The 16719-nt window shown below is 38.6% G+C and overlaps 1 protein-coding gene across 5 annotated transcripts in view; it reads right to left on the bottom strand.

Annotated features, from left to right (window-relative positions):
• Window positions 1-16719, bottom strand: part of CEP112 (centrosomal protein 112) — a 343959-nt gene that overhangs the window by 69280 nt on the left and 257960 nt on the right. For all 5 annotated transcript variants that reach the window (XM_081028160.1, XM_081028161.1, XM_081028163.1 and 2 more), the window contains one exon: window positions 12399-12548. In XM_081028160.1, coding sequence (XP_080884286.1) covers window positions 12399-12548 — 150 coding nt within the window. The remainder of the gene's footprint in view (window positions 1-12398; window positions 12549-16719) is intronic.

Here is a 16719-nt window from a genome sequence, read left to right as displayed (position 1 = left end):
ATTACTTTTTGTCGGTGAATTCTATGTTCATATCCTTTGCTCTTTTTTCCCACTGGCTTGTTAGTCTTTTCCTACTGATTTCTAAGCATTCTTTCTAAGGCAAGGGAATCAGTCAGTGATTTCAGATCTCTCTGGCAGAGTTCTTCTACTGCACTGGAGCTCAGAGACTTTTGGCAGGGCCATCAGCTGAGAGGAGGCTGTTTTAAATCAATCGCAAGTTGAAAAGGGCTCTGAATAGGGTCATATCAGAGGAATAAGAAATGCATTCTAGGGCTCTGGTGGACTTGAGATAAACTGGGATAAAGGAAAGAAAGGACAAAAATGAGCCCAAAGTTTCTAACAGGAAACAGAATGGCTGGGGTAACCCTACAGACTAGAAAGGAGAGCCAATTTGGAAGGGAAGACGATAATTCAACGCCGTAGTTACTGAGTTTGAAATAGTGCATCCTCCAAAAGAAGATGATTTACAGGCAGTGTGAGATAGAGGACCCACCAGGAATTAGGCTGAGGCTTCTGGGAATCATCTCTAGAGAAGTGACAGCTGAAGTCACAGAGGAGATGAGCTCAGCGTGGAAAGGAAAGGAGGAGGAAGGCCCAGGACACCGACCTGAGGAACACCCATGAGAAGGAAGAGAGACCAGCAAAGGAGACAAGTAAAAGAAGTATCATCTAAACCAAGAGAAGAGTGAGTTTCTAGAACAGGGGTTAGCAAACTATGGCCAGCAGGCCAAATTTGGAACCCAGCTTGTTTTTGTAAATAAAGTTTTATTGGAACACAGACATGCCCCCACTTGTTGATATATTGTCTAAGGCCATTCATACCATGAGCGATTGGGACATGGACCCTGTGCCCTGCAAAGCCTAACATATTTACTAGCCAGCCCTTGATAGAAAAAGCTCGTTCTAGAAGGAAAATTGTTGGTCAATATAGTCAAATGTTTCATGGAGTTAGGGAATGATTAGAAGTGGGGAAACAACACTGTTATTTAGAGAAATGGTTACTTTGTAAACTTTCTGTATTATATTGGAATTAGGAAAGGGTCTTTCTGGGCATATTTGGAAGAGCTGAGTCATATACACATCAGAAAAAGCAGAGCAAGCCATTGGTTGGTAGCCAGAAAGAGCAGCGAGGGGGACAGTGGAATACCATCGCTCCACCTGCCCGTTCTTACACTCTCTGTGGACAGGGCTGAGCATCTCCGTGACCACAGGCATCAGAGCGGGAGGTCAGTTTCATCAAGGAAACTGTCATAGCAGTGGTATGCTGCTGGTAAATGTTTAATAACTGCCTCTCAAAAGATACTTGTAGCAATGTGCAGTAATTTCCATGGTGCGTGCATTCCAGCGGGCAGAATGGCTGACAATGCAACAGTCGGCTCACTCAAGCCATTACAAGCTGGCACCAGCACAACAACTGGGTGTTGCAGTCACCGATGCTAAAACTGGGGGGTGGAGTACAGGAAGAGAAGAGCAGGATGTTCCATTCTTTAGGACTAAATTATGAGAGGCAAGAGATAATATCATGATAGTTAAATAGAAGCGGCAGGAACTTCAACATTGATAAATGGTGAGAGAGAGAGAGGTTGGTTAAGAATCAGCAGGAACAGAGCAGAAACCCAGCTTCTGCTAGAGAATGGGCAAACAGCCAATTAAATCAAGACATCACAAGATTATTTAATATAATGAATATACTAAATCATTATCAAGTCTTCTAAAAGTTAGGATTCTATATAATCAAGTGCTTCTGAATATGCGCGTTTATGTAAATACATATATATATATATGTATAATTATGTGTACATGCACAAGTGAATCATTCCTACACAGTACTCATTCAGTCATTTTGGCTGGTGAGGCTTAAAAACAATTGTATATTTCAGTGCTCATTATGTTCATCACACTGACTTTGAAATCGTTTCTGATTATTTAATTCTTATAATTAGTTCAGAATTATTAAAGATTAAAATACTTCCAAATAGTTATTTGTTAATTTTTCTAAATACTAAGAAAACTAAATGATGTCTGTTTGTTCCAATATTTGATTAACCAAAGCAATTCATATTTTGAACCATGCAATAATAAAATTAACTACATATAGTCATTTGTGACTTCCAAAGAGTAAAATTTAACTAGCCATTGGTGAAAGAGAATCTGTTTCCACCTGTGTTCTTTCAATCACTCTTTCAGTCAGTCATACATTCACTCATCAAACCCTAGTGATTCCCTGGTTATATACAAGACAGGATGTCGGGAGCCAAAAATAGTTTTCTTAGTGCTTGAGGGATTTTTGTCCACTGAACAAATAACCTTCAACTAGTCTTTAAATAAAAGAAAAATTTTCTAGAGAGCAGAATCGGAGGAAAGGTATGGGGTGAAATACTCTGTTCGTTTCTTCTCTGCTCACTTATTGTTTTTGCTTCTCCTTGCTCTAGGAAGCAAGGTCATAATTCACTGCCACACAGTACCCACGCTTATCTTCCAGAGCATTCTTCCTGAAAAATGGCACTTATGCTTTATGTGACTGTGACTGAATGGCTGTCTTCCTTTCTGAGTGAACAGGGAAGCCTTCTTGGGTGGGATGGAAAATACATTTCTATTCTTAGCATTATTAATTCTAATTCAGGAGGGCACAAAGAAAATGCCACTTCCCTCTGCGCCCTTAGGATGTGCATGCAGGGGAGACAAGAATTAAATAATGAACAGGTCCCAAACAAAGCCATTTGATGCTTGGCACTGAGATTTCCTTCTGTTTCTCAATGCTACTAAAACCCCACAATGAGGTTTGTAATTTTATTCTTTGGAAAATGGATTCCTGTAAGCTTTTAGCAGTGAGAATTGCCCAATCTTATGAAATATTCTTTTTTCCCCCCTCAAGCCCTTCTGGTAACACAGACCAGATTTCTAGATGTCCTACTGGCAGCCGACCTTTTCTCGTGAACTCCAGTCAGTGGCCAAGGGAGAGAAGCATCAATGCTTTCAAACCTCTTTTCTATGCCTGCAAGCAAAAATTTTACAGCGTTTCTCCTTGATATGAAATCTCTGCTTGGACATCTGGCTTCACAGCGAGGAACTTTCAATACACTAGCTTCAAAGAAAGGGCTTAGCCCTGGTGGTGCAGTGATGGCAGGAGAATGTTCCACAGTCTTTCTATAGAAGTATTTCTAACAGTTTCCCCCAGTGAACTTCTGTGAGTTGAGAAGAGAGTGCTAACTAACGTTTAGATAACTTGGCTTCAGTGTACAGCCTTTCAGGGGCCTTTCCCTGGAGCATACAAATTATGGCCTCAGATAATTTATACAAGGTGTAGGGTATTTTATTAGCAGCTGCCTAATCAGGCAAAATATACCACTGTTACCACAAGACCTAAGTTATTTTCGCATATCTGCTTATAGCATCACAAAATATTTACAAGCTTGCTGCCATCAGTAAAATAATTAAGTGACATTATTAGTTTTCAGAGCCTTGATTTATGAGGGAACATCATATATTTATTTATTCAGCATATTTCTAGCCCTTCCATTGAACCAAACATTGTGGTAAGTGCTTGCTTTTAAGAAGCTTAGAGTCTAGTTGGCGAGAAAGAGAACTCGTTGGTTAATCAAAACACAGTTCACAATCTCCTACCTGCAATCCTGATGTCCAAAGATCCTCTGAAAACTGTGAATTATTTTTGAGAGGTTGTGGTTGTGAGACAACAAAACCTGACTGATGATGAGAGGGTTTGTAGTCTCCACCTGTTCCCCTTATTGGGGATATTCATGCGTTTCCCCGTGCGTTTGTATGTGTGGGTACAGGGTGTTGTCCCACACGTCCTGGGGGATGAGGTGGAGGTACCATATCACCTTCCTAGAATCTACAGATTCTGATGTGCAGCACCCCCCCCCACCCCCCAAGGTTTTGGGTAAGCGATTGTGGACCAGCAGTAAAGTACAGTGAAAACTTCACCACAGGAATGAACACAGCTGGTGTGAGCCTCTTGTTCTGACACTTCACAGGAAAGATGACATTTAAATCTTGAGGGAAAACTTTCCTCAGAGTTCCTGGGGTCACAGAGACGGTTGAGGACTGACCGTTGATGAGGGAAAGAGAATGGCAAGATCTAGGCCAGCGGTTCTCAAAGGTTTTAACGTCTGGACCCCTTTACACTCTTAAAAATTAAAGAACCTCAAAGAGGTTTTGTTTATGTGGATTATGTATCTATTGATATCTACCATATTGGAAATGAAAACTAAGGAATATTAAAACATTTGTTTATGAATGCATTTTAAAATAACAGTAGTAAAACCATTATGTGTGAACATAGATATCCTATTTTTTAATACAAAATAATTATTTTTCAAAGCAAAAAAAATTAGTGAGAGGAGTGGCTATGTTTTACATTCTTGCACATCTTTTTAATGCCTGGCTTAACAGAAGGTGGGTGAATTCTCCTATCTGCTTCTGCATTCAATGTCCTGCAACATATTGGTTGGGCAGAGTGTAGGAAGACAATGTAGTCTCACACAGATATAATAAGTTACTGGAAGAGAGAGGGGTATTTGTAACCTTTTCAGATAATTGTCAATATTCCTTGTGACTACATTAAAACTTGACAAACTATAGCTTCTTAAAAGCTAGTTGCAACGTAGACTCTGAAACTCTATCAGGGAACTCTGTATACCGTTACAGTAAAATCTATTGGTCTCCTGTACTTTGAATGGATATTTACCCATGCATGGTTTTGTAACATCAGGTATTGGTCATTTGGAAAACAGTGGTTCAGTGAGCTATTGAATCTTCCAAATGTTGATACATTTCATTATATTCTTCCCCCTTTCTTCTCATTCACATCCTTAGCCATACATACCACTGATCTTATCAGAAAAGTTTAAGTTTTGAGAAGCTGTCAAGTTTACAATGAGGTTACAAGTTTTCCAAATTTCTAATTTTTGCTTAAAAGCTCCAATTTTATCGTTCTAGTTAGTTGTCCTTGACAAGTCAGGCTCACTTCCTTCATTTTCAAGAAAACTTATGCTGGAATCTCAAAGCTGAATAAGGATAGCTTGCCTGTCAATCATTCTTTCCAAGTGACTTGAGATCAGATCGGGTTCAAACAAATGCTGAACCGCTTTTCCTTGAGACAACCATCCTACTCCAGTATGCAGAAGTGCTTTATGTGTACTTCTTATTATATGAAAAAGATATGTTCTCCAGGGTTGAGATTGCTTCCTTTTCTTGAAGCATGACTACGAGTACGTGGTGGTGAAGAAAACAATGCCGACTGGCAGAGTTCAGAGTCAATGGCTTGTCGTACGCTAAGACACCAGCAGTTTTACCCACCTCTGCTTTTCATCAGTGCAAATGTGAACACCATGAAAAAGGCCAGTGCCATTTTCATGTGATTATGAAAATAGGTTTGACACCTGAAAAGGTGGGTCTCAGAGACCCACAGTAGTCTGAGGACACCACCTTGGTAACCGCTGGTTTAGATCATGAAGTGTTTCAGATGCCACGCTGGGAAGGGTGGCTTTATCCTGCAGCCAATGGAAAGCGACTGGTGGATTTTAAGTAGCAAACCACATGCTCTGTATTTTAGAAAGGTCACTTTATCAACGGTGCGAGGGACAGATTTAAGAGTATTGAGCTATGGGCGGTGATTCTACACAGGATAGTAATGGGCGAGGTCGGAGACGATGGAAGTCTGGCTAAGAAGGTAGGAACTAGTGACTGGAGAATAGGGTATGAGTTTGGAGGTATTCAGGCATTATTTCTAGGAATGGACCTAAGAGAGACGAGGGAGGGGAAGAATTCGTTCAAGGGGATTCCAGAATCCAACTGGAGTGACTGGGTGGGTGATGGTGGTACTTGAATTCAGATAATCAATACAAGAAGAAGAGGTTGGGCGTAAAACAAGGGTGGGAGGACGATAAATTCAGTTGAGGTATGTCTTGTTTGAGCAGCTTATGGGCTGTCCAAGTGAAAATGTGTAATAGTAATTGGAAATGTGGGTTGAGAGCTCAGAAGAAATGTCTGGGTGGAGGTGGAAATTCAAACTTCATTTGCGTGGATACTTTCATGAAGGGAGGGGATCGTATACAGAGAAAACAGAAGGGGTCTTGAGTAATGCCGGTGTTGGAATGCTGAGAGGGGTTAGAGGAGATAGGGCATGGGGATGGTGAAGAGGGTTCCAAATGGCGGATGAACCCGGTTAAGTGATGCAGGGGGTTGGGCAGTTTTTATAGACAATATGGCAGATTCAGTCATTGCTCCTAGATGTGCATGGTCTCTCCGTAGAGTGGCTCCATCATTTCCCTGCGCACTGAGGTGAATGGGGTTGAGGCTGAGGCCGCAGAGATTGTTTTACTACCAATCCGTTTGCAATCCTGTAATCCACCACGAGGAGGGAACCCCAGACAGCTATTAGTCCAAGCAGACTGTGCAGACATGTGGAGTCAGGCCTGAACCCAATCTAAAACCTGGATGCAAACCCAGCCAATCTACAGCCTGCATCTGAGCTACGCCAGTGATCTATAGACATGTTGCGAGAAAAATAAATGTTTGTTCCTATAAGTCACTGAGTTTGGGGATCGTTTCTTATGTAGCATTATTGTGGCAATAGCTGACTAACATAGATTCCTTGCTAAAGGTTACAAAGAGTCAAACAGACTTCTAAGGTCAGATGGTAGACTGAATTTCCTTCTTCTGGCACCAAACGAAGTGAGTAAATGACAGTAAGAACTAGCAGAAATGCACTAACGGTATACGTAATGATAGACATAATACAAAAAAAAAAAAAAAAGCCAAGTAAACCCTCAGCGTCTTGTGGTCAAGGAAAGAAACATGATTCTGGAGCGCACTAGAGAGTTGCACAGTGACTCAACTTCAAAATCTGCCAATGTCCCCGAATCATCATTTTGTTATCAAAACCCTGAGAATCTTCATTAATACCATCCAATTTGGAGAGAGGAAAACTGTGAGTAGCCTCATCTTTTTCCTCTTCTGATTGAGAGAAGAAGACATGGATGTGGTGGAGAAACAGGTAAGTAGCAGGGCTGTCTGTCTCTGAGGGATTGTGAGGGTGCCAGCACAGCAGAAACACCAAATCGGGATAGTGCAAAGCCCAGAGGGATGGATATGAATGACCTCTTGCGTTTACATAGTGTGAACCCTGGAACGAAGGGAGAACAGCTGGCCCAGCCAGGCTGCACACATGTCTCTACTCCAGCTCTTCCTCCCCTTCCCTCAGGTTAGAGAAAATGCGGACACACCACAAATCAATTTTTGCTTAAAGAGAGGAGAGAATCACTAAGCTTCAGTAACATTTGCTATTGATGTCTAACGTTTAGAGGTATCCTGGTTAATAACTGAACTTATCTCGGTTCATCTATTAAACTTACATGACAAAAACCCTCAGAAGAAGCAAATCATCTACACAGGGGACAAGTTAGTCTTGTCCCTCCAACCCCCCAACATTAAATGCTAGATGAGCAATGTGTACAGTTCTCATGGAAACAAATGTGATGAAGAACACTGTTCCCCTCTAACATGTCATTCAAACATAAGGGTTAATCGGCAGACATTGTTAGACAAGAAAAAACTCAGGGATGATAGTACCATGAATCTTGAAGAAACTACTTTCCCATGAAACCCAGCCAATGAAGAACCAAAGCAGAATAAAATCTTTGGGAATGAAGTTGATACGGTAAGCGTGACATCCACTAGACACAGCATGAGTGAAAAATAAAGGTTATGGTGAAAGACAAATTATAAATATCATAAACCTGGACAGTGTAAAAATAATAATACTACTCCAGGCAGAAGGTGGTGAGGAGGGGTGATGGGCCCAAGTACATTAATATACTCATAGTTCAACCAAAAATCAAATTCTGTCCAAAAGTTCAACAATTCCTTCTGTTTCACTCTAGTTTCTTTCATCTGTTGAATTTAAGCAAAATTAACTTAAATGATTTTTTTCTACACTAAATGAAAATACAGACTCTAAAGTTTTATCCCTTTTTATAAAGTCTATCTGGCTTTCCTTCTCTTTTTCCATTATATCTGAAATGATGTTCACCCTAATGCTGTGGTAGAGATTTCTGGGTGATGGGATTTGGGGTGACTTAAAGTATTTTTACCTCCCCCTCCTCATTTTCAATTATTGATGAACATATGCTATAATCCATTTTTACAAAAACAACAGAGAAGATTTTCTTTAAAAAAAAAAGATGTTTGTAAATATGCCACAATGTTAATTAACAATGTTGATCCTGAGTGGTAGGAATATAGATGTATTTTCTTCTTTCTACTATTTTGTACAGGTAAGGAATGAATGGGAGATGAAAACGGGACATTCAGCATAACCAACTGTGGTGGATTGAAGATGGCCTCATAAACTCTGCTACTGACAGGTGATGTCTGTTTCCCTCCCCGTGGTTCTGGGCTGGCCCTGGGACCTGTCTTGACCAATAGAATGTGCTGGAAGTGCCACTGTGAATCTGCCTATGGTAGCCTTAAGTGTAGTGCAGGTTTGCCTTCACTTCTTGGAACACTCTCTCTTAGGCGCCAGCTTCTATGGAAAAAGTCTGACTACCCAGAGAGCGAGGCCATATGCAGAGGGCCCGGGACCATCTTGGATGTTGCAGCCCCAGCCACGCTTCCTGCTGAATGTAACCCCATGAGCAGCTCCAGCCAATGCTACACATTGAGCAGAACCACCCAGCCCATCCCTGCCTGCATTTCTGATACAAAGAAGTATGGGCACATAACATGGTTATTGCTTTAAACCACCAAGTTTTGGAGTGGTTTGTTATGCATCAAAGACAGCTCTTTTTAGAAGCTTGACTTTGAAGGTAAAAAATACACTAATGCAGTAAGTAAGTGATAAAGAGGATTTTTTTTTTCCCCTCTCAACTCTTTAAGATAGGGTATATAGTACAGCATAAAAGAGCCACTCATAAGAATGCATTTGTTTTGACAACTCTCTCACACTCCAGGAACTCTCTTCTGTGAAAGATCTCGCTTCCTCATTTCTTAGCAAGGATCCTGCCTGCTTATTGGCCTCTGCAACTGCGTTTCTCTTAACGTCCACTGGATTCCTTTGGCTGGTGGCTCCTCCCTTTTTACCAAACAACGGTTATTGTTTCTTATTGTAAAAGTGATGTTATAATTTAAAATATAGAGCTAAGATAAAAGAATAAAGTTACCACAAATTCAACCACTCAGAGGTATCCACCAGTAAAATTTTGATACGGTTCCAGTCATTTTTCTCTTTATAGGTACTTTTATTTGCAAAAATGACCTCATATGTACAAAATGTTCTATGAACTGCATTTTCATTGAAAACTATCTTGTGAACATTTTCAATATCCTTAAATATCTCCTTCTCCAATATCATTTTCAATATTGCATAGTTTTTAGTTTATGTGCTAAAAATAAAGTATAGAAAGGAGATAGAAAATGCTGGTATTGTGGCAGCCAAGCACGATTAGAGCTCAAGAAATACTTATTGGATAAATGAATGAGTGCTGGAATGAACATCTGTTTGGCTAGCTAAAGCTCAGTGCAACTCTTTCATTGCTGCCTCAGGGCAAATTCTGGAAATGAGTCAAGGGCTAGGCACGGCTTTCAGGCCATTTAGTAGCAATAGATATAGCCAAATTATGCTCCAGAAATGTTTTATCAAGTTATAGTACGCCAGACTGGTGGCCCTGTGAGTGAGTGGATTAGTAGACTACTTCCCACGTCAACCTTTCTCTAAAGAATTACTTTAACGAAAGCCCTATGTACCCACAGAAACACTGCAAGCTCTGGCAGAGTGAATACTAGGTTTACTCTCATCTCCATTCTCCATTCCCAGCTTGAGAGCTCAGGTCCTCATCAACCCAGAAAGTGGCGTGAAGTACCTTTCACAGTTAGGAATGCACACTCTTTTTATAGAACTATTTACAAGTAATATTTAAATACAGTAATATTTAATGTTTCAAAATATTAGGTATATCGGAGCTTATTTTAATTTATATGCAGACAAACGTATTTGGCTTCAGAAAACCACATACAAGTCTCACAGTGACTGCGTCTCTTTCTCTGAGTATCTCTATCTATGCATCTGTATGTTTAAAACGCTCCAATATAATTAGAACCTCCATTTCAAACAACTGTTGCAAAAGTGCTATTACGATCAGGCCAACAGAAAAGGAGCGTGAGGACATCCAGGCTCTCTTTTGCACTTGGTCACTGACGCCCTTTCATACCCAGAACGTAGAGACTGAGGTATCGGGTGTGACAGTTAATAGCTGAGGCTTCTAACGCAAAACGACTGTGACCTGATCATGGCTCTGCCAGTTGTTTCGCAGCATGACTTTGGGCTGGTTATTTAACCTCAGAGCCTCAGTTTTCCCATTTGTAAGAGGGGGATGATAGATCCTCAGAAAGATTACTGTAAGGCTTGCATGCGATAATGGAACATTAGATGAATGAGAATATTTGGCTGAGAGCCTGGTACATAATACATGTTGAATAAATATCAGCTATTATTTCTATTATTTTGTGTGTGTGTGTGTGTGTGACATAACCTGAAAAAAAAAAGAAGGCAATGAGTGCTAATGAATTAATTATCAGTTAGTAAAAATCAAAAAATACCATTCACTTTATACATAATCTAAGTGAGTTAAGAAACTGAAATATATCTTGTCTACATTATAATTTTAATTATTTTCAGGTCCCTGTGGTACCTATGTCTTGGAGGTCATAAATATATATATTATGTGTTGGAATATATTTTATATGTATGTTTATACACAAACACACACGTACTGCCGTCTTTTAAATTCAGCTTCTATTATTTGGTGGAAATTACTTTGTTGGAAATTAGGATCAGAATGGTTTTCCCTTTCAACAGGTAAATGGATTAAAACTGCAAAAATAAATAATTAAAAATAGGCAATTACATTAATTGTACTTCTCTCAAGATTTTTTTTACTCTTTAAGAAACAATACAAGAAACTATGTGGTTATAAATTTACGTTTTCCCTTTTTGCTTCTATTGGGATTCAATTATTTATTTAAAATTTGGAAATTACCTACCACTTGGCATTTGGACATCACTGACAAAGAAATTCACTTAAAATGAAAGTTTTATAGAACTAAAAGAATTTAAAGTATTCAACTCAGTTCCTGCAAAGCAGAACAGTTATATAGATCAAGAAGTATTTCCTGTGCATTTATACATGAAAAGAGCTTCAAAGATTTCTCTAAATTACCAAAATATGAAAAGGAAGTATCTTTTTTTGTCTCACATCGAATATGGGGAGGGTGGGAGGAAGCTCACGGATGGAAATATATAGGGCAAATCTCATTAATAACAAAGTAAGTGCTCCCCTCTAAAGTGAGGAGGCTGCCTATGACGGCCTCCCTAGGTGTTGTCCATATCTTAAGGTTTTTTATTCTATTCAGTGTTATCCAGGCTTAAAGGGTACACATAAAAGTCACTTACATTAATACTAACTTTCCCAGAAATTACTGGGATGGCCTATAGAAGAGAATGATGGAGGGGTTTGACAGAAAAGGTCAGTGATAAAACACAAATGTTTCTTTTGTTTTTCTTTGCTTTGTATGATTACTCTAAACGCTTTAAGCATTGTTGTAACACAGTAAAATCACTGAAAAATAATCTTTTGCTGGGAATTCTTTAAAACTTTTTTTTGTTCTCTTTTAAATCTTATTTATAAAGGTTTCCAGATGCTTCTCCTCACAGATTAAACACAGCATGGTGTAGACACTTACAATAATATTCGCTGCTAGAAAGCCAAGAAAAAAAAAAACCCACTTTGAGATCTAACTGCCTATCACCTAAAGAATCAGAGTCCAGGGAATTTTCTGTTGCTGTTAAAGGTGTGATTCTCTGAAGCCATTTGGAAACAACCGAGGTTCTCAGCAGCAACTCATCTACCCTGTACTATGTCAAAGCACATCAAATGGTTGGCATTCCAAACCTCAAACAGGTTATTTCTCATTATGCGAATACATAATGAAAGGATGTGGGCAAAGACGAGAATGTAAATTGGAAGCTGACTTCTGAAGTTATTAACCAGCAGTCCTGGGCTAGAGCAGTCATTCTAATTTCAAGAGACAGTTCCAAAGTGGTTCTCAAGAGAGAGGACAGGGTATTTTTCAAATATTTGTTCAACGTGAATGGACGAGGCTTGCCAAAAATGACTTTTTATGCTGGCATGTGATCTCTGAGAGGGAAATCAGCCTGAGTCACTGGATACATCAAAGGTAAAGTCCGGTGAATGGAATTACTGCAGGCTGTGTGAACAAGCCAAATACCTGCATTCATCTGCCCACTGCTGGGATTCTGGCCCTCCTTTTAATTACATTAAAGCAGCTGGTACCACTGGTTACTGAAGTCTTCAGATTACCTTGATTGCTCGGTCATTATCTCTAATCAGCTGCTGTTTCTCATCTTCAAACTTCTGTGTAACATCCTGCAGCCGCCTTTCTGCAGCACGCCGCTGCTGGCTGTTTTCCTCTTTCAGAGAGGAAATGGTTGTCTGAAGTTCTGCTATGATCTAAAATGAAAACAGCATGCTATAACTTCACATTCTTCAGTGAGAGGCATCTATTTTATATGTATTTATGCTTAACAAAAGAATGGATTTGGCAAAACTCTATTCAACGAACTAAACATTTTCAATTAACATATCACACACTATAATGCATGAAATTCCACACAATAAAAGACTGTAATAAAACTGTGAGTGGTGAAGAACTGCTGAACCAAATATATTTGGAAGACATTTCCACTATAACATTCCACAATATTTACTCATCAGAAGAACATCTGTGATCTCAAAAATATGAAACACGTCAGATTTTATTTTACTGAGAAATAGACTTATTAGAATGAAAAAAGCTATTTTGCCTTTCGTAATACTTTGAACTGTAATAAGCAAAGAAAATAACAGAGTTCATTCTTCTCAGTTACCTAATTCTACACAGTGATTCTTGAGTATTCACTAATTTTTGTGCATTGGGCTAAGCACTTTAAGTTCCTATGTCATTTACTACTGGGAGACAAGCATTATTACCACCTCTCTTTTATAAATGGAAAAACAGAGGCATAGGAAGAGGTCCCACATTTGACGCTGTTGAAGATGACATCCCACCAAGGAGACAGGCAGGATTGGAATCCACAGCCAGATGAATTGCTGCACTAATTGGTGTCTCTAACTAGTCTACTTTGTTTTCCATTTAAACAAGGTTTGAGAATGAAGAGTTTATTCTGACATCGTTCCAAATAGGTTGCTTTCTTCCTAAGTGATATCTATCCATGAAAGTTATTTGGGTCCAAAAAGTGTCATTTCAGAGGTTCCTGTCATAGTCTATTTCAGAATCAGTTCTCACCATGACTTGGTTCCCTCCCAGTTCCCCAATCATCTGATGAAGGACCTTCGAATTTACTGGGCTTACTAACAGCCTTGCTTTTGCTCTGGTTTGGATGTATCCACTTCCTTTCAAATTCAATAGTGATGACTTTTTAACAGCAGGAAATGGTTGTTTCTTCTAATAAAAGAAAGAACCTGAGTCCTGGGTTGGAATCTAATTCTGTTGGTTCTATGGGATGATGGTGGTTGGTGAGAAACATTGGACAAGTTATTTATCGTTTCCGAGCTCAGTTTTTCCAACTATTATTTGATGACAACCACTGTATTTAGAGGTGAGCAAAACTAAATTACAGCACTATAAGGCAATAAATAGAAACTTCCTGGAGTCTCCCAGAAGCTAAGTCCTAGAAAAATATTAGTTGTTGCTACTGACATAAATAATAACATATTTACAATAAAATATGGAGTATTTATGCTTTTAGAAGTGAGCAAACATGCTGTAACAAAGTTTCACATTTAGATTTGTAAATAATCAAATATTAATAAAACTGAGAAATAAAGACAAAATACTTAATAGCAGTAAGTTAATATTTTTAAATGCAAACTTGAACTTTCTTCTATGGGTAGAGGAATTCATTTACTGAGAATGAAGACGTTGTCATCTGTTTTTTGAATTTTGATTAAATGTTTCCAATCTAGCATAAATTCCATTAATCCTCACAACACTTATAGGAAATAGGGAAGGTTAAATTCTTATAGTAAGTGTCAAAATCCGAGGCACAGAATAATCAACTCACTCACAGTCACAGAGCAAGAGGAGCCAGAGATAAGAAAGAGCCAGATTTCCTTGGCTCAACATGAAACTTAAGATTGGTATTTTATAAGAACACGGGGCCAAATAGTAAAAATAACTTACTCTTTTAATGACTATTGCAGTGTTTCAAGTTGATTGAATTACAGTTTTGTAGAAGTGGTGAGTTTAATTCTATAATGTGTTCTGTGTGTGTGTGTGTGTGTGTGTGTGTGTGTGTGTGTGTGAGTTCTCTGCAATTTTATCACATGTATAGATTTATATATCCACCACCACAATCATGCAATACATTTTAAAAGTACAAAGCGATTTTGTTTCTTTAAAAAATAGTAAGATTTATGGGGCGGCCAGGTTGGCTCAGTTGGTTAGAGTGTGATGCTCGTAACACCACGGTTGCGGGTTCGATCCCCGCAGGGGCCAGTGTGAGCCGCGCCCTCCACAACTAGATTGAAACAACTACTTGACTTGGAGCTGATGGGTCCTGGAAAAACACACTTAAAAAAAAAAAAGTTAAAAAAGAATCAATTTGTATAAAAATAAATAAATAAATAAAAGTAAGATTTAGATTAGCTTTATAACTGACTGAAGATAAAAATATTTTAAAGTTCTTCAAATGACCATGAGGACATGAAACAGGGATCTCTCATTTTCAGATTTATGACAATAGTACATCAAAAAGAAATCCATGCGGGTTTTTGAAGGAACTACAAGCAAAGTCCAGGATGTTCTGAGGAGAGCATCCTTGCTTTTGGGTGGAAAGTGAAACATTACATTCTTCGGGGGGATAATGAGAGTCTTTGGGGGCAATAGTGAGCATCTCTATGAGAAGTTATTTTGAAAACTTATGAAGACGATATAGGGAGGGTGTCAAAACAACTAAGGTGAAACACCTTGAATAGATAAATAGATAGACAGGGTCTCTCTCTGATGGAGAGAGAAATGGCTAAAATACGGATAATTTAAAAAAACAGATCTGAGATTTACTTTAAGGTTGAAAACTAATCATTCTAACTAGATTAATGTGCTTTGGGTAAGGAACAAAACTAGGCTGCAGATATGGAGTATAAAACAATAATTTCATCTTAGTTCAGCACACTCAACTAGGACTCAATAAATATTTAAGTAGTGGAACTATAATCATAGTACATTAAAAAATACCTGAAATATTATATTGAGATAATCCAGCCTTTTTATAGAATAATAATGTAAAAAGTTTCTGAGAGAAATGAAAACTAACCTACACAATGATAATCAAACCCCACAAGTTTTCATTGAATCATAATTAAAAACCATAAAACAAAATGCCACCATTCAATAAAATGTTTACCCTGTATTAGCTTCAGAGAAAGAACTGGATTAGAACATTTCCATATGAATATTAAAAATTAATATTTTGGGAAGGAAAAGGAGAGCAATTTGGAGCTGATGTGGTAAGCAGCCTAACTCATGAAAACTGCAATCGATACTAATTATTGTTAAGCAATTAAGACTTTGCATAAATGTTAGTGGTTGTATTAAGTCTTAAACATACCAGGATTCTAAATACAGGTTAAGATTTCACCTTTAACTCATCCTATTGTTTTTCAGGTCATAGTATAGTTTGAGATTTTTATAAAGCTCTTCTTTAAAATACGATAGACAGGGCATACTTGGGAAGGTGTGTGAACACTGCCTCATAAAATAGGTGGAAGAGTGGCTTCTCTGCACCGTTTGCATTCTGGGTGGCCACTCTGGAGAGTGACATGAAGGCTGGGGGCAAGTGGGGCATGAGGAACATGCCCAGGTGTGAGGTCTGTGGGAGCGAGCGTGGGGAGGCGGCCCTGCCAGTGGGTGGGCACTGCTGGCATTCCAGCTTTAGTATTCTCCATAACTACCTGTACTTTGACAAATGGCCACTAAGTGAGTCAGGTGAGTGGGAGAAAACCGTACTAAAATTGAAAGGCAAGGTTAATATGTAATATTAAGATAAGAAGAATAAATATGTGATTCTGATAGGATGATATTTGGGAGTGTGCCCAGAGATGAAGCAAACATGCCATCGTGAAGAACGTGAGAATCCCACGAGGGGCACAGTCCTGGGTACGACAACGGACTGGTGTACATGGTCTACTAGGTCCTAAAAGCTTGATTAAATCTTAAAGATTAAGTAACTCCCTTTAAGGGAAAAATATTTAAAATATTTTCCAAATTTAACCAGATGATCTGGGTACCAATGCATTCATTAGTAATGCATTTACCTAATTACCTTTTTTTTTAGAGAGAGATTTTTAAAAAACCTAACAAACAGTTAAGCAACTTTGTTTCTGGCATTCTCTTCAGCTTAGCTATGAGTTAGAGGTTCCAGTAAACTATCACTGGAAAACAGAAAACGTCAATTCACCGTTCTGTTTTATAATGTTCATTTTTAAATACTGTATTTCTCTGAACTGACTTGATTGTCAACCACTGATTCTCGTATTTAAAGATGAGCAAACAAAATATTATCAATGTGAGGCTGTCATCCTACCATTTACGAGAAGGATGGATTATGTTTTATGATGTCAT

This window comes from Rhinolophus hipposideros, assembly GCF_964194185.1.
Source record: "Rhinolophus hipposideros genome assembly, chromosome: 20".
NCBI classification, from domain to species: domain Eukaryota; kingdom Metazoa; phylum Chordata; class Mammalia; order Chiroptera; family Rhinolophidae; genus Rhinolophus; species Rhinolophus hipposideros.
Note: the sequence above shows the minus strand (reverse complement) of the source record. Positions and strands in the feature narration are given on the sequence as shown.